Source organism: Pleurodeles waltl, chromosome 2_1 (genome assembly GCF_031143425.1).
Source record: "Pleurodeles waltl isolate 20211129_DDA chromosome 2_1, aPleWal1.hap1.20221129, whole genome shotgun sequence".
Taxonomy (NCBI): domain Eukaryota; kingdom Metazoa; phylum Chordata; class Amphibia; order Caudata; family Salamandridae; genus Pleurodeles; species Pleurodeles waltl.
Window position 1 is genome coordinate 703,343,129 of NC_090438.1, and position 22,008 is coordinate 703,365,136.

General features: G+C 47.7%; 1 protein-coding gene across 1 annotated transcript in view; it reads right to left on the bottom strand.

Annotated features, from left to right (window-relative positions):
• ABCA13 (ATP binding cassette subfamily A member 13) overlaps window positions 1–22,008 on the bottom strand; it is a 2,435,905-nt gene that overhangs the window by 1,662,126 nt on the left and 751,771 nt on the right. Inside the window, exon 21 of the mRNA XM_069216941.1 lies at window positions 531–707. Within this exon, the coding sequence (XP_069073042.1) occupies window positions 531–707 (177 nt within the window). The remainder of the gene's footprint in view (window positions 1–530; window positions 708–22,008) is intronic.

Consider the following 22,008-nt stretch of genomic DNA (forward strand, 5'->3'; position numbering starts at 1 on the left):
AATCTGAGGCCGCATACCAGTACATGCCTTTTAGCACCTATATTTTAGCAACTCAAAAAACTATATTTTACTTGAAGAAGCCCAGCTGCTTAACACAGAATATACTTGCATTCTTGCCCATAATTTAAAACATTTTAGCCAACAAGTCATTCAAGAAGAAACATCATAGGAATGCAATAATGCAAACCTATGCACAATATAGAATCACATATCAGATTACAAAGTTATTGTCATTCTAGTTAATGGTACTAATTGTTGTTCTACAATTAAATTGTATCCCATGTGTTTCAACAACCACATTTTATCATGAAGCTACAAAGATGGTGGATGGTTTGTGCTTTAAAACACATGCATTAGTCTGCTTCTAGTGAGGGGTTTTAAATCTGTGGACCTGAGAAACAAAATAAAGTTGGACAGCTTTATGTGAGTAAGTAAAATGTTATGAATTATAAGACTAGTTACTCTTGCAACTCTGACAAACATTTCTTTAATGGGCCCTATGTAAACAAATTATTAGAAACATTACTTACTTGCCAAGAAGTTATTTTGCTGCATAAGCTCAGTGGCCTTCTGCTCTAGCTCCTCAGAAGTGTTGAGTGGTTGGAAGCGATCAAGGAGCACACAGGATGAGATATCCACCATGAATTGGGACAACATGTTGATCTGCTTGGTAGCTGTGTTGTTTAGCATCTTGTTCATTGTGCTCCCTGGAGAAAAACACATTAGACAATAATTATTGTGTGGTTTTTAAAAAAGTTTAGCTTCCTTTGTTTAAAAACAGCAAGAATCTAATGAGCCAAGTGTGAGTCAAACTTCAGTTTCAACCGTTATAGACACTTTTCTACTGTAGATTATGTTTGCTCCTACAGTATTTCACATAATTCTTTATTTAAACATTTCAGTAGTTTGATCATTTGGACAATCAAAGAAGTGAATGATCCAGGGCAGGGCATCTTGATTTCAAAACTGGGGACTAGTTTGAAGCACATTTGATATATAAGTTTGCACCAAATACAAGGCAAAAGAAAATTAACGTTAACATTCCAACTGTGACTGATAATTTGTAGTTCACCATTCTATACAGATGAGAATCTCACTGCAATAAATGTGTATTAATTTTCCATTTCATACTTTGAGTTTGTTAAGAAAATTGGCGTACTTGTACTCCTTGCAGAAGTTGTGAAGCACTCAGGCCCATATTTATAATATTATAGCGCTGCATTTGCATCATTTCTTGACGCAAAAGCGGCGCAAACTTACAAAATACAGTTGTATTTTGTAAGTTTGCACCGCTTTTGCGTCAAGAAATGATGCAAATGCAGCACTAAAAACTATAAATACGGCCCTCAGTGTGCAGATGCAAAATTGACAGGCCAAATACAAAGACAATTTTCAATGATGAGTTGTCAAAGGAGCCCGTCATGGGGCTTATGGTCTGGGAAAAGTTGTGATGAGCAATAAGCCTTTTTCACCCTTCTTGCTCTGATGAGGTTATCATAGGTCGATCATTTTGGATGTTTCTTCCTTGACCTGATCAACTTTCACCTCTGCGTTACAATCTTAAGAAGAAGCTTCTTTATATTTTCAGCCATAGGGAATTGGACAGAGCACGTGGGTAACACCATACATTTAGCAATCTTTTAATCCATCTTTGTCTTATTTAGGCTGTGCTTATTGAAGAAAGAATGTACCTGATTAGAAGATTGGAATCCTCCATGAAAGAGAAACAAACAATGTAGTGGTAACTTACTGAAGCTCTACCAAGATAAGTGACACAAAAGAAAGTCTCCAGCTTTTGCAGAAGGAAACTGGGATCTTAGTCCCTTCAGCACTTAGATCTGTACTAGCCCAATGGCCTGAACTTCCTTACATAATATCAGTTAATACTTTCCCTTCCTTTGATGTCATGCCCTGGTAGCCCATAGAGATAAGGGACTAGCTGAGTATCAATCACTAAAATTGGCTTCTTAAAGCACTGTTGAATTAAAAGTAGACTTAATTTTTCTGTCTGTTGCTTTCAAGGATCATAGGCTAATGAAGGACATGAGTAATTTTCCTCCAGCTACCTTAAACCTTCAAGGTCATGATTTGGGTAGTTTGGTAGTCTCTGTAATAAATATCTTACAGTTCAAAATTAGGCAAATCTAAATCAGCCTTACTGATGTAATACAATAACTAATTCAATCAGTGGAGGGTTGATTTCATGAAACGTCTACATAATTTCTGCAATTCTAGAATTGGGAAGGGCAGGACTCAAGTGAGTTGAGATACCTGTCTGCAAAGCTAGAGTTATGGCATATTCAGATGTTTGGGTCTTGCTAATGGAGCTTCCTAAAGCCTCAATTATTTAATCTTTTTATGAATTAACTTATCAATTTTTGTACCTCTCTCAATTTTGAAGTCAGGGACAAGACCAGTATAGCACCGGCATGTTCAGATAATAAGGTGCTACATGTCCAAAACAAATTAGGGGCACATAGGCTCCTAAGGGACTTTGCAGAACACTGTAATAAGGAAACAAAATATATAATTATCAAGAAGGTAGGGCCATTGTCTCTGGGTTTAGGAAAACCTCATAGTCTATGACAAAATATTTATGGTCAATCCCTAGAGCATGTAAAATATATTCACAACTTTCATTTGAGTTAGATTGTTACAATTAGGGCCTATAGACTAGATGGTTTAACTGAACAAGACCATTCTAAAAGGTCCTACTCCATAGCAGTACATGAGGATCATAGGAGAGGTAGACCTTGGGATAGCAATAACTAGAGTCATGGATAATATAAGGAGGGACTGGAAGGTACGTATGACCATATAGTCAAATACAGGGAAGAAGAGCAATGCATAGCTGACAGAAGACCATCCTGGTTAACAATACTCATCATGGTACCTGCTCCATTGGGCAGAACAAGTAGACACTAAATATTGGTGAAGATGTTTATGAAAGGCTTGTTTCATGTTGAGGTATGTTGTAATCTTCAATATACATGCAATAAAGTATTTAATATCAGCTCACACTACCTCAGTGCACTGTCTTTTTCCTAAATCCACGAAGCCAAGGGTGTAGATTTATTATGCCATTGAAGTTTTGAGGCTTAAGACCTTTTTGCCCTCTTATAAGGGTCAAACATCTGGGGCTGTGGCAGTTATAAATTACTGCAGCATTCCAACCACACATTTTACATTTTAAATTTAACACCTAAAGCTTGTTCTACCCTTTTTAAGACCTGTTCTGGTATCAGGAACATCAACACAGTAGCCATTACTTGTTGTCACATTAGGAAAGGGTTTGTCCCGGAGCTAATCAACGTAGATGGACATAGTAATGCGGTACATTTATAGTTCCATACATTCAGTCATTCAGAACATTTATATACTGAATATTTGCTTTAGGTACTTAATATTGAATGTAGATTTAAGTAATGTACTATACATCTATGATGACACCTAAATAGTGTCTGGTGTATCTTTCTCAAGCCAAGATGGTGTTCACATAGTAACAGTCATATTACAAATGAGAACAAATGTCAACTAGAATGTGGTGGGCATCCCTGAACTTTAGTATATCAAGGTGCTTACAACAGGGAACTATGCTCCTCAATAGCCTCTTTTGTCTATTTGTGTGTCACTCAGTTTGTAGACTGAATTGAGCTGCGCCCATCTCTGGAAAATCATCTTAGTGTATCAGCTGAACTTCCTCTGAGAGTGATTGTTGTTAGAGTGCAACCATCTATGTTTGTATGGACTTAGCAACTCCTTCAAGGGAACTATTGCTTCATGACTGATTTTATTGAACTAATTTTACATTCTGATCAGAGAGCAACATTCTCTCATTTCCTCTATAGACTTTGACTGACATACTTGATTTGTTTTTCTGAACAAATTATACGCTGCATTTGATATTATTCAATGTAGTTTAGGGATTCGTTTCTGAATGCATATACCATCTTACCACAGAATAATTAGACTTTAGACTAACATTTCATGTCATGTGCTGCAGGCAAGGCAAATCATTTGTATTCACATACATACTTAGCTGTAGAGTGGTAACCAAATATAAACAGTACATCATACACAGTATTTGAAAATATGTGAGCTAGTTCAGTTCAGATGGCTAAACAGTAAATGTTGTTATTTATTCTCTTTAGGACTAAAATGCATGAGACAAATCCATACCAGGTCCAAGAGCGGATGGTACACAGGTGTATTTCCCAATTCCCCTTTCCTCTTGTGTTCTCTGGAGTGCCTTGCTACCTTCCTTAGAGTACAAGGAGGGCAAAGCAGAGCAGCATAGAATTCCAGACATCCTTGCAGCAGGATAGTACGCCTAACAACTGGAATTTAGAACCAGAGCTAAAGAAGCCTGTTTCTGTCCTATAATGTAGAGGATTAGATTATGGTCTAAATCAGAAGGCTTTATAACAGGAAACCAAATGATGATATTCTTGTTCTTCAAGGAGGCATTTTATTGGCCTGGTTTTCACACTGTAAAACAAAATGTGCTCAGTTTTTTATTTTCTGAGGATCTGGTAGAACACAGAACCTTTTGCTAGACCATATCTTGGCCCATTTAAAGTAGGTTTAGTGGGGTACAATAGTTAAAACCATTTCTCTCAAGCAGAATACATTGCCACAGCCGCTGCATATTTAGAGAAATATATGAACCTTACTTACAGGATATTGCACATGATTCAGTACTGATGAAAACTCACACTGAGAATTTGAATGTCACATGGTCGACAAAAGGATCTAATGCTCACTAGTACTTTAATTGTACTAATGTGAGTTAATCTGATGATGATTTTCAAATATTTATCTAGAACCATACAGAGGAAGAGTTTACCTCCAATTTTAAAGAGAACCTATCAGGGAAATAATAAATCCTCTGCCTCATATTTGTTTACTCAATATCCCAGGAAATCCATTTTATTAGTGTGTCTGTATAAAATACCTTGGTGGTTCGATATAAACAAGAACATTTGTTTACTTAAACTGGGAACAAAGATGATGTCAATTTTACCCCATGTCAGGGGTGTTTATAGGACTTTAAATATGTGATGTAGTTATATAGGGGCATATTTATACTCTGTTTGCATCGAATTAGTGTCAGTTTTTCTCCTCTAATTCGGTGCAAAACTAACTCCATATTTATACTTTGGTGCTAGACCCCTCTAGCACCAAATTTATGGAGTTAAAGTAATTTTTTTAAAGTGGAGACCTACCTTGACTTAATGAGATGCAAGGTAGGCGTTCCCGTGCAAAAAATAACTCTATGGCCTTAATGCCATATTTAGGGGCATATTTATACTCTGTGGCATATTTATAGTCTGTTTGCACCGAATTAGCATCATTTTATTTACTCTAATTTGGTGCATATCTAACATCATATTTATACTAAGGCCCTGATTTATACTTTTTTTGCGCTGCATTAACGTCATTTTTTGACTCAAAAGTGGCGCAAACGTACAAAATATTGGCCCTTATTTATACCTTTTGGTGCAAAACTGCACTAACTCAGTATTACACCAAAAAGTTTACCACCGGCTTACACCATTTCTGTGCACCAGCCGGGCACCATATTTATGGAATGGTGCAAGCCGGTGCAAAGGGTAGGCTAGAGTAAAAAAAATGACTTTAGTCAGGTGGGGCTGGCAGTATAGAAGAAGAAGGTTTAGCTCCAAAAAATGACTTTAGGCAGGTTAGGTTAAAAAAAATGACTCTAACCAGAATAGCATCATTTTATGGTGCTAAACCTACCATGCCACATGACTCCTGCCTTAGAAAAGGCAGGAGTCATGCCCACCACCCCAATGGCCAGCACAGAGGACAGGGGTCCCCTGGGCATGATCATTGCATCCTGTGGCATGTATGGGGGCCCATTTCAGGACCCCCATGGCACTTTCAAAAACAAAATGCAATCTTACCTGTACTTACCTGGGATGGGGTCCCCATCCTCTGCAGTACCTCTGGTGTGGGTGGGGGTGCCCCTGGGGCATGGGGAGGGCACCTGTGGGCTTATTCCATGGTGTTCCACCATGAAAAAAGGCCTACAGGTCCCCTAATGCCTGCCCTGACTCAGGCTTAAAGAAATGGGGCAAAGCAAGCTTTGCCCCATTTTTTGACCCCTCCTCCCTCCCTTGCACCATTTTTGCATGGAAGTATAAATATGGTGTTAAGGCCATAGAGTCATTTTTTGCACAGGAACGCCTACTTTGCATCTCATTAAGGCAAGGTAGGTTTCCACTTCCAAAAAATGACTTTAACTCCATAAATTTGGTGCTAGACGGCTCTAGCACCAAAGTAAATATAGAGTTAGTTTTGCACTGAATTATAAAAAAAAATGATGCTAATTCAGTGCAAACAGAGTATAAATATGCCCCTTAGCGTCAAAACATGATGCTAATCTGGTTAGAGTCATTTATTTTGACTCAAACCTGCCTAACATAATTTGTTTTAAGCTAGCCTACTCTTTGCACAGGCTTGCACCATTACATAAATATGGTGCCCAGCTGGTGCTAAAAAATGGTGCAAGCCGGTGCAAAACTTTTTGGTGCAAAACTGCGTTAGTGCAGTTTTGCACCAAAAAGTATAAATAATGCCCATAATGTGGCCTTTGTTCAACAAAGGGTAGTGGTATTGTAATCTATTACTGTTTAAAGGTTTTGAAACTTTATATGGTTTTTATGAGCCTTACCTTGCTTCATAATAAGTTAATTGCTGCAGTCCATGCACAGAGGAAAAATCTAAAGTTTACTATATTATTTCATTATATTAATCAATCAATCAATCAATCAATAATTTATAAAGCGTGCTATGTACCCGTTAGGGTTTCGAGGCGCTGGGGGGGGGAGGGGGGAGGTGCTGCTATCGTTCGAAGAGCCATGTCTTGAGGAGTCTCCTGAAGGTGAGGAGGTCCTGGGTCTGGCGTGGTGAGGTTGGGAGTGCGTTCCAGGTCTTGGCGGCGAGGTAGGAGAAGGATCTGCCGCCAGAGGTCTTGCGCTGGATTCGGGGGACGATGGCGAGGGCAAGGTTGGCAGAGCGTAGTTGACGTGAGGGAACATAGAAGTTGAGTCTGGTGTTCAGGTATGTGGGTCCGGTGTCGTGTAGAGCCTTGTGTGCGTGGGTGAGGAGTTTAAAGGTGATCCTCTTGTCCACGGGGAGCCAGTGGAGGTCCCTCAGGTGAGGGGAGATGTGACATCGGCGGGGTATGTTGAGGATCAGGCGGGCGGATGCGTTCTGGATGCGTTGGAGTCGTTTGATGTCTTTTGTTGGGATGCCTGTGTAGAGTGTGTTGCCGTAGTCGAGTCTGCTAATGACGAGGGCTTGGGTTACCGTCTTTCTGGTTCCTGTTGGAATCCACTTGAAGATCCTGCGGAGCATACGGAGGGTGTTAAAACAGGAGGATGAGACTGCGTTGACCTGTTTGGACATGGTGAGGGCGGAGTCGAGGATGAAGCCGAGATTTCGTGTGTGGTTGGCTGGGGTGGGTGGAGGGCCCAGGGCGGTGGGCCACCACGGGTCGTTCCAGGCCAAGGGGGTGCGCCCGAGGATGAGGACTTCCGTCTTGTCGGAGTTAAGTTTTAGGCGGCTGTTGCTCATCCATTCGGCGATGGATTTCAGTCCCTCGTGAAGGTTGGCTTTGGCGGTGTAAGGATCTTTGGTCAGGGAGAGGACGAGCTGGGTGTCGTCGGCGTAGGAGAGGATGCTGAGGTTGTGCTGGCGGGCCAGTTGTGCGAGGGGGGCCATGTAGACGTTGAATAGCGTTGGGCTTAGTGAGGAGCCTTGGGGGACGCCGCAGATGAGGTTGGTGGCTTTGGAGTGGAAAGGTGAGAGTCGGACCCTCTGGGTTCTGCCGGAGAGAAAGGAGGAGATCCAGTTGAGGGCTTTGTCTTGGATGCCGGCTTCGTGTAGACGGGTTAGTAGGGTGCGGTGGCAGACTGTATCGAAGGCGGCTGATAGGTCTAAGAGGATCAGGGTTGAGGTTTCGCCGTTGTCCATTTGTAGTCTGATGTCATCTGTGGCGGCGAGGAGTGCAGTCTCTGTGCTGTGGTTTCGTCTGAACTCGGATTGGGAGGGGTCTAGGATGGAGTTGTCTTCAAGGTAGTGGGCGAGCTGTGTGTTGACGATCTTCTCGATGACTTTCGCTGGGAAAGGGAGGAGGGAGATTGGTCGGAAGTTTTTGAGATCGTTGAGGTCAGCCTTAGGTTTCTTGAGGAGAGGTTGGATTTCTGCGTGCTTCCAGCTGTCCGGGAAGGTAGCGGTGTTGAAGGAAAGGTTGATGATCTTGCGGAGTATGGGGGCGATGGCGACGTCTGCTTTGTTGAAAACGTGATGTGGGCAGGGGTCAGAGAGAGATCCTGAGTGGATGGAGTTCATGGTTTTTAGGGTTTTGGCGTCGTCTACTTGGGTCCAGGTGGTGATGTGGTCGGCGTGGGAGGAGTTGTTGGGGGTGGGGTCTGGCGGAGGTGAGGTGTTGAAGCTGTCGTGGATGGCTGCGATTTTCTGGTAGAAGAAGGTGGAGAGATCGTCGCAGAGTTTCTGGGATGGAGGGATGTCGTTGACGTTGGCGTTGGGGTTGGTGAGTTCCTTCACGATGCTGAAGAGTTCCTTGCAGTCGTGAGCGTTGTTGTTAAGGCGTTCTGTGAAGTGCGAGCGCTTGGCGAGTCGGATCAGTTGGTGGTGTTTACGGTTGGCTTCCTTGAGGGTAGCAAGGTTCTCGGGTGTGCACTCGAGGATCCATTTTTTCTTGAGTTTCTGGCAGGTGTGTTTGGAGGTGGTTAGTTCGTCTGTGAACCAGGCTGTTTTTTTCTTTTCTTGGTTGGCGGTGGGTCTCTTGAGTGGGGCTAGGATGTTGGCGCAGTTGAGGATCCATTGTTGGAGGTTGATGGCGGCGGAGTCCGGGTCGGTGGGGTCGGGTGGTGGGTTTTTGGTGAGGGTGTTGGTGAGTTGGTCTTCGGTGACTTTTCCCCAGCAGCGGTGAGGCGGCAGAGGGGTGCGGTGGTGTTCGGTGTTTTTCTTGAAGGAGAAATGGACGCAGTGATGGTCGGTCCAGTGGAGTTCAGAGGTGTGGCTGAAAGAGATGTGGTTGCTTGAAGTGAAGAGTGGGTCAAGGGTGTGGCCGGCGATGTGGGTGGGAGTGTTGACCAGTTGACGGAGTCCGAGGTTGGAGAGGTTGGTGGTCAGTGATGCGGTGTTGACGTCATTGTTGTTCTCCAGGTGGAAGTTTAGGTCTCCCAGGAGGATGTAGTCTGAAGAGGCGAGGGCGTGGGTGCTTGCGAGGTCGGAGACGGTGTCGCTGAAGAGGGCTCTTGGTCCTGGAGGACGGTATATGAGGGTTCCTCTGAGGGTAGTGTTGGGGTCCGTGTGAATCTGGAAGTGGAAGTGTTCGGCTGTTTTGAGGGTGTCCTCCGTGTGGGTATGGATCTTGAGGGTAGCTTTGTGGGCGATGGCTATTCCTCCGCCGATTCCATTGGTATGATCTCTTCTGGTGATCTTGTAGCCGTCAGGGATGGCGATGGCGATGTCAGGGGCCGAGGAGTCGTTCCACCAGGTTTCGGTCAGGAAGGCTACATCTGGGGCGGTGCTGTCGAGCAGGTCCCAGAGTTCGATGGCGTGCTTTCGTGCGGAGCGTGTGTTGAGGAGGATGCAGTGCAGGTGGTTTGTGTTGGTTGTTGCTGGCTTCGTTGTTCTGTTGCAGGTGAAGTTGCAGGTGCAGCAGGAAAAAGGTCCTTTGGTGTGCTTCGGGCTGGCCTGGAAGCACTCTGTGGAGGGGCCAGGGTTGAAGGCGAGGAGTTCGCTGGCCGAGTAACGAAGGCATGGGGCGCGGGGGGCGCGAGGACCAGGGGGGTGGCGATGGGCGCGGTCCAGGCGCGGACGGGTGCAGACGGGCTTGCCTCTGGCACGCCTCCGGCGCACCAGCGGCGCGTCCGCGCAGCGCCAGCCATTAAGAAGGGAGGGGGGAGCAGCTGTGAGGCGGGAGGGAGCGGCAAATGGGGGCGCGAGGGGGGCGGGGCCGCAGGGAGGCAGCAGCAGGGAGAGAACTGCAAGGGGGAGCTCCCAAAATATTATATTTTATTAACAACATTTTAATTTTAAATTAAGGTTGGTTGATGTTTTTACAAAATCCACATGAGAGAACACTTCAAGCTGGAATGAAATTTATACTAATTATTTGCCTTTTATTATCCAATACGCCAGACTGGACAGTAATGCAAAAACATGTATGTAAGTAAACTCTTACTTAGTTTAATATATGTTCAATAAAGACTTTATTATCATTTCAGGCTGCAAACTCGTAAGACAATGTTAATTAGATGAAGGTTTCTCTTTGCTACCCCTTTGGTTTGACTGCTCTCTCTACTGTAATACAATTATATTTGCTGACAGCCTGTAGCAGCGTAGCGCTCAGCAGCAAGTTGGTGCCCTGCTGGTAAAATATGCTTATTTATTTCTGCAATACCTGAACTGAGTCTGCCAACCTAAACTTGAAACTTTTAAATTCTCAAACTGAACTTTAAATAAAAGGATTAAATGGCCATTAAAATCCAATGGGAAATGGCTGCTACCAGATTGCACACAGCAGCACATGTTAGATCACAAACACAATGCAATGTTCTCTATAATTAAATCATGACCATCTGATCTATACAATTTATTTTTAAATAGCTGTAATATTTAAATAGTGGATAGACTTCAGAATATGGATATGTTTGGTTTCTCACTTCAAAATTATTGTTGTAGGTGGACAATCTTCTTTATAATCCTTCTCATATGGTTTATGTCTGTGAAGTAAAAAGTGCACCACAGGGTGATCACAGACATAGGACTGCGAAAAGAACCAAACTGTCTTTTTTTTACTTGTAGGTTTGCTTAAGTACGTTTGTGAGGGTCTATGTCATTCCATAGAAGACCTCTACGAAAAATACATTACAGAGAAGACCATTACGTACTATACTATTACTGGGAGAATCCAATACTGCACCCTCTTTGATTAGTTTTGATATTAGCATTAAAAATACATTATTATTGCACTGGGTTCTGCCCCAACAGTATAACTGTTTTTTTTTTTCTAATAACCCATTTTTTGAACTTTTTATATGGGTGAGTCTCTCTGCTGATGCCTCACCCAGGGTAATCACATGGCATATGACTTCACATGTTTACTGCCAGTGTTCGCCTTTTTAGAGAAAGGCGCTGTGATGCAGCAAGGGTAATGGGCTCTTCGCTAGTTACACATGAACACGTGTACACACAAGTGTGCAGGCTGTGCTTGGGAGACTACGGCCCTCATTATGAACACGGCAGTGTTAACCGCCGTGCCCATGCTGGCGGTCATTTAACTGACCGCCAGCCCCCCTGGGACCTCGCCGATCAGATAATGTACATTCTGCTGGGCCGGTGGGTGGAAACAATGTTTCCACCCGCCGGCCCAGCAGAATGCATGGCCGGGACATTGCCGGCGGCTCCACATGGAGCCGCCGTCAATGCCTCTGTGCGGCGGGTGCAGTTGCACCCGTCACGCAGATCACAACCCGTAAATTGGGCAGTGACCTGCGCGATAGGGCACTGCACAGGGGCCCCGGCACTGCCCATGCCAAGTGCATGGGCAGTGCAGGGGCCTCCAGGGGGGCCCCAGAGCACCCCTTCTGCCAGTCTTTCTCTGGCAGGGGGAACCCGCCAGGGAAAGGCCGGTGGGAGTAGGGATCATTATCCGAGGGGCATTATGAGGGAGTGCTGCCCTGTCAGATCATGATTCCCTCCACCGTCAGGCTGCCTGTCGGAGGCAGCCTGTTGGTGGCGGAGGGCCACCTATGGCGGCCCGCCATGTGTTTTTTATATGGCGATTCAGCCTGCCATGCTGGCGGCAGTCTTTTCACCCGCCGCCGGCATGGCGGGCTGAACTCCCGGGGATCATAATGACCACCTACGTTCTTGCACAAGAAGCCCAGTAACAGAGCACAGGTAGCCTGGCACAATGGGGACTCTGAAGGATAAGGTGTTCACCTGGGATAGGTCTCTTTAGGGTGGTGTACACTATTAGGGAAAGTCAAGTGTGCTTTCCTGTTTTTACAATAGTGATACTCTATGTATGAAAGTAGCCTCTTTCTAGCATGGTTACCCCCACTTTTGGCCTGTTTGTGAGTGTGTGTCAGTGTGTTTTTACTGTGTCACTGGGATCCTGCTAGCCAGGACCCCAGTGATCATAGATAAAACCCTATATGTCAGTGTGTTTTGCCTATCTCACTAGGATCCTGCTAGCCAGGACCCCAGGGCTCAAAGTTTGTGGCCTAATGTGTATGCCTGTGTAGTGCCTAACTGTGTCACTGAGGCTCTGCTAATCAGAACCTCAGTCATATGCTCTCTCTGCTTTTAAACTTGTCACTGTAGGTCAGTGACTTAATTTACCAATTTCAATTGGCACACTGGACCCCCTTTTAATTCCCTAGTATGTGGTACCCATGAGATCCACATGGGCTGCAGCATTTGTTTTGCCACCCATAGGGAGCTCAGACAAACCCTTACACAGGACTGCCACTACAGCCTGAGTGAAATAGTGCCGACACCATTTCAAAGCCATTTTCACTGCACTTAAGTAGCTTATAAGTCACCTATATGTCTAACCTTCATTTACTGAAGGCTAGGTGAAAAGTTACTATGTGTGAGGGCACCCTTGCACTAGCAAAGGTGCCCCCATGTTGTCCAGGGCCAATTCCCCGGACTTCGTGAGTGCAGGGATACCATTACACGTGTGCACTACATATATGTCAATACATATATGTAGCTTAACAATGGTAACTCCGAATATGGCCATGTGATGTGTCTAAGATCATGGAATTGTCCCCCATTCCAAATTTGGTATGGGGGGCAATCCCATGCACCCTGGGGCTCCACCATGAACCCCCAGTACTGGCAAACTGTCTCTCTGAGGTTTCCACTGGAGCCCCAGCTGCTATCACCTCACAGACAGGTTCCTGCCCTCCTGGAAACTGAGCAGCTCAATCCCAGGAAGGCAGAACAATGCATTTCCTTTGGTAGGAGGGTGTTACACCCTCTCCCCTTGTAAATAGGTGTTACAGGCTTAGAAGGGGTAGCCTCCCAGCACCTCTGGAAATGCGTTGAAGGGCACAAATGGTGCCATCCTTGCATAAGCCAGTCTACACCGATTCAGGGACCCCCAGTCCCTGCTGTGGTGCGAAACTGGACAAAGGAAAGGGGAGTGACCACTCCCCTGTCCATCACCACCCCAGGGGAGGTGCCCAAAGCTCCTCCAGTGTGTCCCTGGCATTAGCCATCTTGGATTTCAAGGTGTGGGGACACTCTGGAGACCTCTGAGTAGCCAGTGCCAGCAGGTGATGTCAGAGGCCCCTCCTGGTAGGTGCATACCTGGGTAGGTAGCCAATCCCCCTACCAGGGCTATTTAGGGTCTCTCCTCTGGGTGTTTCCTCAGATTCAGCTTGCAAGACTCCTCCAGGAATCGTCTACATCCTCTGCTTCTGACTGTCGGATCAACCGCAGACTGCTCCAGGAACTGCTGTAACTGCAACAAAGTATCCAGGACGACTTCTGTGACCTGCAACTTCAGCTCCAGCCAGCATGCGCAACAGTTTTCAGGGTGTGAACACTCTGGGGACTGCCTGTCTTCATCCTGCACCAGAAGAACTGAAGGAATCTCCCGTGGAGTGATGGAGTCACTTTCCTTCTTCTGCAGGCACCCTTCTGCGACAACGACTGGTACTCTGGGACTCCTCTCCTGCCGACGAGCATCCTCCCTGGAACACAGGTGGTGGACCGACGTGACTCAGACTGTCCTAAGGGCCAGCTGTTCAAATTTGGTGGAGGTAAGAGCTTGCCTCCCCGTGCTGCGACAGTACACCTGTGCACCACGTCTTCTTCAGCTCCTTGGGCTTCTGTGCACTTATTCCAGGAATTATTCATGCACAGTGTAGCCCAGGACCCCAGCACTCCATCCTTCTACGCACAACTCGCTGAGTTGTTCTCCGGCGGCATGGGACCGTCCTTTGTAGTGCTGCAACAACCGCCCTCTGCATCCTCTCTGTCCCCGTGTCCTGGGACTTCCGTGGGTGCTGCCTGGTCTTCTGTGGGCTCTCTGAAGTGCTCTCTGTCTCCTCAGTCTGAGTTGAGACCTGCAGGTTCCTCCTGGATCCAGGCAGCTCCTTTTTGATGCAAACCAGGTACTTGCTTGAACCAAGGTTTGTTGGTGGAATCCAGTGGTGCAAACAGCCTGCATCCAACAACTCGACGTGGGACATCACCTGCACCATGCAGGAACCCGCAACCTTCTTTTTTGATGCTCTTCTGTGCTGGTCTTCTTACCGGAGAATCCACTTTTGCACCATCTTCTAAGTTGGCAGGGGCTCCTGTCCTTCCTGAACTCTTCTTCGACTTCTGGGCTTGGTCTCCTCTCTCCACAGGTCTTCAGGTCCAGGAATCCATTGTTTGTTATTTGTAGTCTTGCTTGGTTGTAGTGTGCTTGGTTGTAGTGTGTCCTGAGGAAACTTGCTGTACTTTACTTTCCAAGGCTCTGGGGTGGGGTACTTTACTTACCTTTGGGGTTTTCCTACACTCCCAGTGCCCATCTACACACTACACTTGCCTAGGGGGGAATTCGTGATTCACATTCCAGTATTTTAGTATATGGTTTGTGTTGCCCCTAGGCCCATTGCAATCAATTGTATTTTCTACTGTTTGCACTACTGTATGTTTACTTACCTGATTTTGGTTACTAGTGTATATATTGTGTATAATATTTACCCCCAGAAGGAGTATTGCCTCTAAGATATTTTTGGCCTTGTGTCACTAAAATAAAGTACCTTTATTTTTGATAACACTGAGTATTGTCTTTTATTGTGTATAAGTACTGTGTAACTATAGTGGTATCGCAGGAGCTTTGCATGTCTTCTAGTTCAGCCTAAGCTGTTCTGCTACAGCTACCTCTAGACAGCCTAAGCTGCTGGAATGCTGCCTACAGTGACCTTCGTGCTTTAAGCAGGTAGGTCGCTCCCCTTGTTCCTCGCTGCTGCCAGCCGCCTGCATTTCATGTTGGGCTTGCTGCTATTTTTTTCTTCACCGTAGCCGCTTCTTCCCCATGTCCCCGCCTCTCCCTCCTCATATTCCTTCCCGCCCTTGCTCCTCCACTGGCCCGCCCCCTCGCCCTGCCATTGGTTTACCGCCACCCTCCTCCCAGCTGACACACCCTCCCTCCACCCCTCTTATGCCGGCCGCAGCGCGGCAAGGACAGTGACCTTCGACCCTGCTTTAAGCAGGTGGGTCGCTCCCCTTGCTCCTCGCTGCTGCCAGCCGCCTGCATTTCCTGTTGGGCTCGCTGCTTTTTTTTCTTCCCCGTAGCCGCTTCGTCCCCGCCCCCCTCCCTCCTTGTTTTCCTCGTATTCCTTGTATTCCTTCCCGCCCTTGCTCATCCACTGGCCCACCCCTGCCCTACCATTGGTTTGCCGCCACCCTCCTCCCAGCTGACACACCCTCCCTCCACCCCTCTTATGCCGGCCACAGCACGGCAAGGACAGTGACCTTCGACCCTGCTTTAAGCAGGTAGGTCGCTCCCCTTGCTCCTCACTTCTGCCAGCCACCTGCATTTCCTGTTGGGCTCGCTGCTTTTTTTTCTTCCCCGTAGCTGCTTCGTCCCTGTGGCCCCACCCCCTCCCTCCTCGTATTCCTCGTATTCCTCGTATTCCTTCCCGATCTTGCTCCTCCACTGACCTGCCCCTGCCCTGCCATTGGTTTGCAGTCACCTTCCTCCCAGCTGACACACCCTCCCTCTTATGCCGACCGCAGCGCACAAGCCCGTCGCCACCCGTCTGCGCCAAGACCGCGCCAAAACTGTGCCTAGCGCCAGACCCCCTGGCCAACACGCCCCCGCACTACCTCACAACATTACCCCGCTGATGAACTCCACGCCCTAAACCCAGGTCTATCCTCCACCTGCTGCCAGGTCACACCAACGCGCACCAGAGGACCCTTTTCTTGCAGTGCTTGCAACTTCACCTGCAAGGCAAACCCCGAACACCACACCAAAACAAACTACCACCTAAAATAAAATGCATCCTGCTGAACATCCGCTCCATCCACAAACACGCAATTGAACTATGGGACCTACTGACCACTCACTCGCCGGACATCGCATTCCTCACCAAAACATGGATGAACCGTGCCTCGGAACCAGACATAGCAATAGCCATACCGGATAACTACAAAATCACCAGAAGAGACCGCAACAACAAACCAGAAGGAGGAATCGCCATAGTCCATAAAAACACCATAAGTGTCTCCACCAACTCCGACGAGCTCCTCCACTTCACAATCTACGTAATCGCCAACAACACACTCAGAGGAACACTGGTCTACAGACCCCCCGGCCCGAGACCACAGTTCTGTGATGATATCACGACACCATCAGCTCCCAAGCCCTCACCTCAACTGACTACATCCTCCTAGGCGACCTGAACTTCCACCTGGAAAATAACAACAATACTAACACCACCAACCTAATCGACAACCTCGCCAACCTCGGCCTCAAGCAACTTTTCACCTCACGACCCACTCCGCAGGCCACACTCTCGATCCCATCTTCACAACCAGCAGCTCTACTGGACAGACCACCGATGCATCCACTTTTCCTACCAAAAACCGGTCACTCAACACCACCGCACACAGCCGCCCCAACGCAACTGGAGCAGAATATCCTCAGACCAACTGATCTCCACCCTCGCCCAGACCCCCCCCCGGGACCTCAGACCCCAACACAGCCACCACCAACCTGCACCACTGGTTAGAAGACTGCGCCAACACCCTTGCACCGCTCAAAAAACACCCTAACAGCCTGCACAGAATCAAGGCCAGCTGGTTCACCCCAGATTTACAGGAATTCAAACGATGTTGCCGCAGAATGGAAAAAAACTGGCGCCGTGACCCCACCGCCTCCAATCGCTGCACCTTCAAGGAGGCCCTTCCCAGACATCACCAATTGATACGCACCGCCAAAAGGACCCACTTCAAAAACAATGCTCACAATACCAAAGAACTCTTCAGCATCATCCAAGATCTAACCACCCCGAAGGCATGCTCCAGCTAACCCCCGCCATCACAGGAGCTCTGCAACTCACTTGCATCCCACTTCCGTCGAAAGATAGAAGAAATCCACAACAGTTTCAACTCCAAATCCTACCAGCTAACTACGAACACCCTCGAACCCCATGCTCCAAGAAACACCCACCTCCTCCACACCTGGACCCCGGTCAACTCAGAAGACACTGCGAACACCATGGCCACCATCCACTCTGGATCTCCATCAGACCCCTGTTCACACCACATCTTCAACAAAGCCAACACCATCATTGCCACTCATCTCTGCCACACCATCAAAAGCTCCTTCGAATCAGCCACCTTCCCAGAGAGATGGAAGCACGCAGAAATCAACGCTCTGCTAAAGAAACCTAAGGCAGACCCTGACGACCCCAAGAACTACCGACAGATCTCCCTCCTCACCTACCCAGCCAAGGACATCGAAAAAATCATGAATAATCAACTATCCCGGTTCCTAGAAGTCAACAAGGCACTTGACACCTCCCAACCTGGATTCCGCAAAAACACTAGCACTGAGACCGCACTCATTGCTGCAACAGACGACATCAGGACCATGCTAGACAAAGGAGAAACAGCAGCACTCATTCTCCTGGACCTCTCCGCAGCTTTTGACACGGTATGCCATCACACTCTCCGCACACGCCTCCACAACGCTGGAATCCGTGACAAAACCCAGGACTGGATCTCGTCATTTCTCAAAGACTGGACCCAAAGAGTTTGCCTCCCGCCGTTCCTATCAGAAGCCTCCAATATCACCTGTGGCGTCCCTCATGGTTATTCACTCATCCCCACACTTTTCAACGTATACATGGCCCCCCTTGGCAACATCGCACGAAGACACCACATCAACGTAGTCTCCTATGCCGACGACACTCAGCTCATCCTCTCCCTCACAAAAGATCCCACCACTGCAAAGGACAACCTCCACAACGGACTCCACGCCATAGCCAGCTGGATGGAAGCTAGCCACCTAAGGCTAAACACAGACAAAACAGAATTACTCATCTTCGGCACCAACCCCTCAGCCTGGAATGACTCCTGGTGGCCCACCACCCTAGGATCCGCAACCTGGGCGTCATCTTGGATTCCACACTCAGCATGACACAGCAGGTCAATGCCATCTCCTCTTCCTGTTACTGCACCCTCCGCCTGCTCTGCAGAATCTTCAAGTGGATTCCCATCTAAACCAGGAAGACCGTCACCCATGCCTTGGTCAGTAGCCGATTGGATTACGGAAATGCCCTATCTGCAGGAATAACAAACAAACTTCAGACAAAACTGCAAAGAATCCAGAACGCATCCGCACGCCTCATTCTGGACATTCCACGCTGTGACCACATCTCACCCCATCTCAGAGACCTACATTGGCTACCAGTATCTTTCAAAATTCTCATCCACGCACACAAGGCCCTCCACAACACGGGTCCGACCTACCTCAACGACAGACTCACCTTTCACATCCCGACCGCAACCTTCGCTCCGCCAACCACGCCCTCACCTACGTTCCTCGCATCCGCCGCATGACCACCGGAGGAAGATCATTCTCCTTCCTTGCCGCAAAGACCTGGAACTCCCTACCACTCCACCTCCGCCTGACCGACGACCTTCTATCTTTCAGGAAACACCTTAAGACCTGGCTTTTCGACCAGTAGCTCCCCCCCCCCCAGCGCCTTTAGACCTTCCGGGTGAGTAGTGCGCTTTACAAATCCCTGATTGATTGATTGATACATTTCACTATTAAGGGATAACTGGACCTGGTATAAGGTGTAAGTACCTTAGGTACCCACTACAAACCAGGCCAGCCTCCTACACATTTTCTCCAACAACAGGAACAAAGCCCGCCCTCACACAAAAGGAAATAATTAGCACTACTTCTCCTAGCTCCTGAGGAGGAAAGGGGCGGGGCAGAGTGATCTGTCAGCACCAGGGATGGGTCTGCCCAAGGCCACTGAACAAAGGAGAGTGCCCAGACAACTAGAGCCAACCCACCAGGGGGTTCCCTTTGAAATTCTAGTGTGTAAGTCCCTGGCAGTGATGTCAGCAAGGACTGGAGCCAAGATACCAGAAGTTGATGTGACCAGGTGCTCCTGGATGACCCCATCTTGGATTGTCCCAATATTCTGTGCAGGAGGGTCGGATAGCGGTATAGAAATGACGTGGCCCCCCAGATTTGGTAAGGGGGTGCCTGTCTTCAGAAACCTTCTTCTTCCCTTTATGAACACATGCAAAAGGGGGAGACTCCTTCTTACCTGTGGGTTTTCAAACCACTGTGCTGCTGGATTCTGGAACTGTCATGGAGAACTGGAAGGAGTCCAACTCAGGACTCTGTCCAGTTGACCCTCAGGACCAGTGGGCCTCCCCAAGGGAAAGTGAGGCTAGCTCCCTTACTCCCCCTGAGGACCAGTTGGGGGAAGCCCTGGACATTTCTGTGCCCATCAACAAATCCACAAAGTGGCACAGGGAGCCAGGAGGATCAGCATTTGGAGGATTGCACAACAGGGCCCGTGTTATCGCATTGTAAAGTTTAGAAATATTTGACCTAATTTGTCTCCCTCAAAGTACATGGGGCTCCACCACCGTTTGGTAAATTTTGCCCGGGCTGGATGGACCTGGCCCTGGGGGACAGAGCAAGAAAGTGAAATCTACTCCATTGGTGGAGAGCGTGTGTGTGGTGCCCCCTCCCCGTATTCCTATTGCCCGGGGACCGCAGATTCATATTGCAGAGCCTGGACCCCGTCCCTGACCCTCGTATACACATAGCACTTCCACAGGAGGAGACAGGAGGGGCCAGGACCCAATAACTTGGCTTGGAAAACAGTGCGAGGCAGCCATCCTTGGACGCGTCTGCCCGCTGGAGTGGCCATACACAACCAAGGATTGCCAGCTCCCTCTGCCACATGCAGGAGTGCAGACCATGCAGGGAGTTAGTGAGGGCAGGCAGTGGTGGGCTACCCATGCTGCCCTAGAATGTCAGCCAGCTCTGGGGTGCCCAGGTGGGACTGGGCACCTCCCACCCATCAAAAAGGAAGATGAGAAAGTGGCACAAGGCCTCATTGTAAAAGGAAATAAGAATAAAAACATCACCGTAGCTCTCCCTGGCTCAGCAGGAGAGCCACTGCTATGATATTCACCCGTTCATAGAGACTCAACCAAAAATGCTTTGCTGGGCATTCTAATTCAAGCACATTTTTGCCCATCTCTCAACCTGTGACAATCCTAGTATGATGAGACCACCACCAAATTGATCAGCTTGACATGCTCTTGCTCCTCTTGTCATCTTCTGTGACTTGACCATATGCTGGGGGAATCCCAAAATCAACACCTTTCTTGCTGTTGACAGCATTTCTATGCTCTCCTGTGGCTCTGGAGATTTTGTTCTACACTTGGGAGTAGTTTGTTCTACAGGGGCATTGCATATGGTAAGATTTCTGAAAGCCTGGAAGGCCTGAAAAAGTATAATGCACTGTTCAGTTGGTTCTGTTCTATAGTGGCTGATTGTATAGTTATCCTGCAATGGTTTTTCATGTGGTTACACTCTCTAGGGGCTGATTTTATGATTACACTGCAACAACTTTTCATCATGATGTTTACTGTGATACCCTCTAGGGGTTGCTCTGGGCATTACAGTTGAATGCCAAGTATAGGAAAAGATGAACAAAAACAAACATAATTCCTGACAAATTTTTTATTGTGTTTTGTTGATGGTTGCATATGTATTATTAGCTGGGGTGGGCGGAGCTCACGGAGTTCTACTCAGTGGAATTCCACGGAGTTGGCTAAAAAATCCATGGAACTCCCCGGAGTTCCGTGTGGGGCAGAGTGCCACCTGCCCTACCACCCTGGCCTGAATGCGCCCAACCTCAGAAGCCCTAAGCAGGGTCGGGCAGCTCTGTCTTGCACCAGCCTAGCAATCGCTTCCTCTGAACTTACACACAGCCTAGGACTACCCTTACTTTAGGGGCCAGCACTAGCAGCAGCAAACCAGCTCATGACCAGCAGCATGGTATTTTCACAACGTGCCTAGCCTGGCTTGCCACTGAGCTCCAAGGCACTCTCTCAGACCACACACATCTCTATGTGGAGGGGGCTGCCGGTTTACCACTCAGCAGCTGATGCTCACCCTGCTGGCCTCAGCACCGCCCCCAATAACACCACTTCCTTTTCCAGGCACTCTGGGGAGACAGATTCTTTTCAAGTGACTGCATGCTTCCTTTTTTCCAAGCACAGTCCCTCCTCATGCAAATACTGTCCATGCCCAGTGCCGACCCCCATGTGCACATAAAAGAGAAAGCAAAACCTGGGTCCAGGAGTGTCCTTGTTGCCATCAGCCTGGCTCTCTGCCTCCCACTGCACCCAGACTGCTATGGACAGTGAACGGAGGGAGGCCTGGATCCGGAGCTGGCTGGTGCCAGAGCAGCCCCTCAGAAGCAGCTTGCAGCAGGTCCACGCCGACCGGCAGAAAGCAAAGCCTGTCGTAGCAGGGCAGACGTTTAGTGCATCCCAGTTATGGGCCACACAGCACAAGCACAGACTGTCTGCACTTGTGCTGTGTGGCCCGTAAATGGGCTGCAGTGCACACACCTGTGCGCTCCGCTGCCGGGCTAGTGGAGTTTTTGGCCAAACTCTGCACTCCAAGTGGAGTGCGGAGTGCCAAAACCTCTGTTAACTTCACCAGCGGAGCGGAGCTCACTGTCCACTCTGCATTAGTAATACAACATTATCACAATTATTCCAATTATTCATACCAAAGTAATATTTTGTGATTACATAATGACTGTTGAAACTCACTTGGTATGTTTGGGTGACCCCTCTAGGGATCATTTATGGTATGTTTAATCTGCCAATGTATATTTGTAAATTACTGCTTAGTATTTAGTAGTGTGTGCA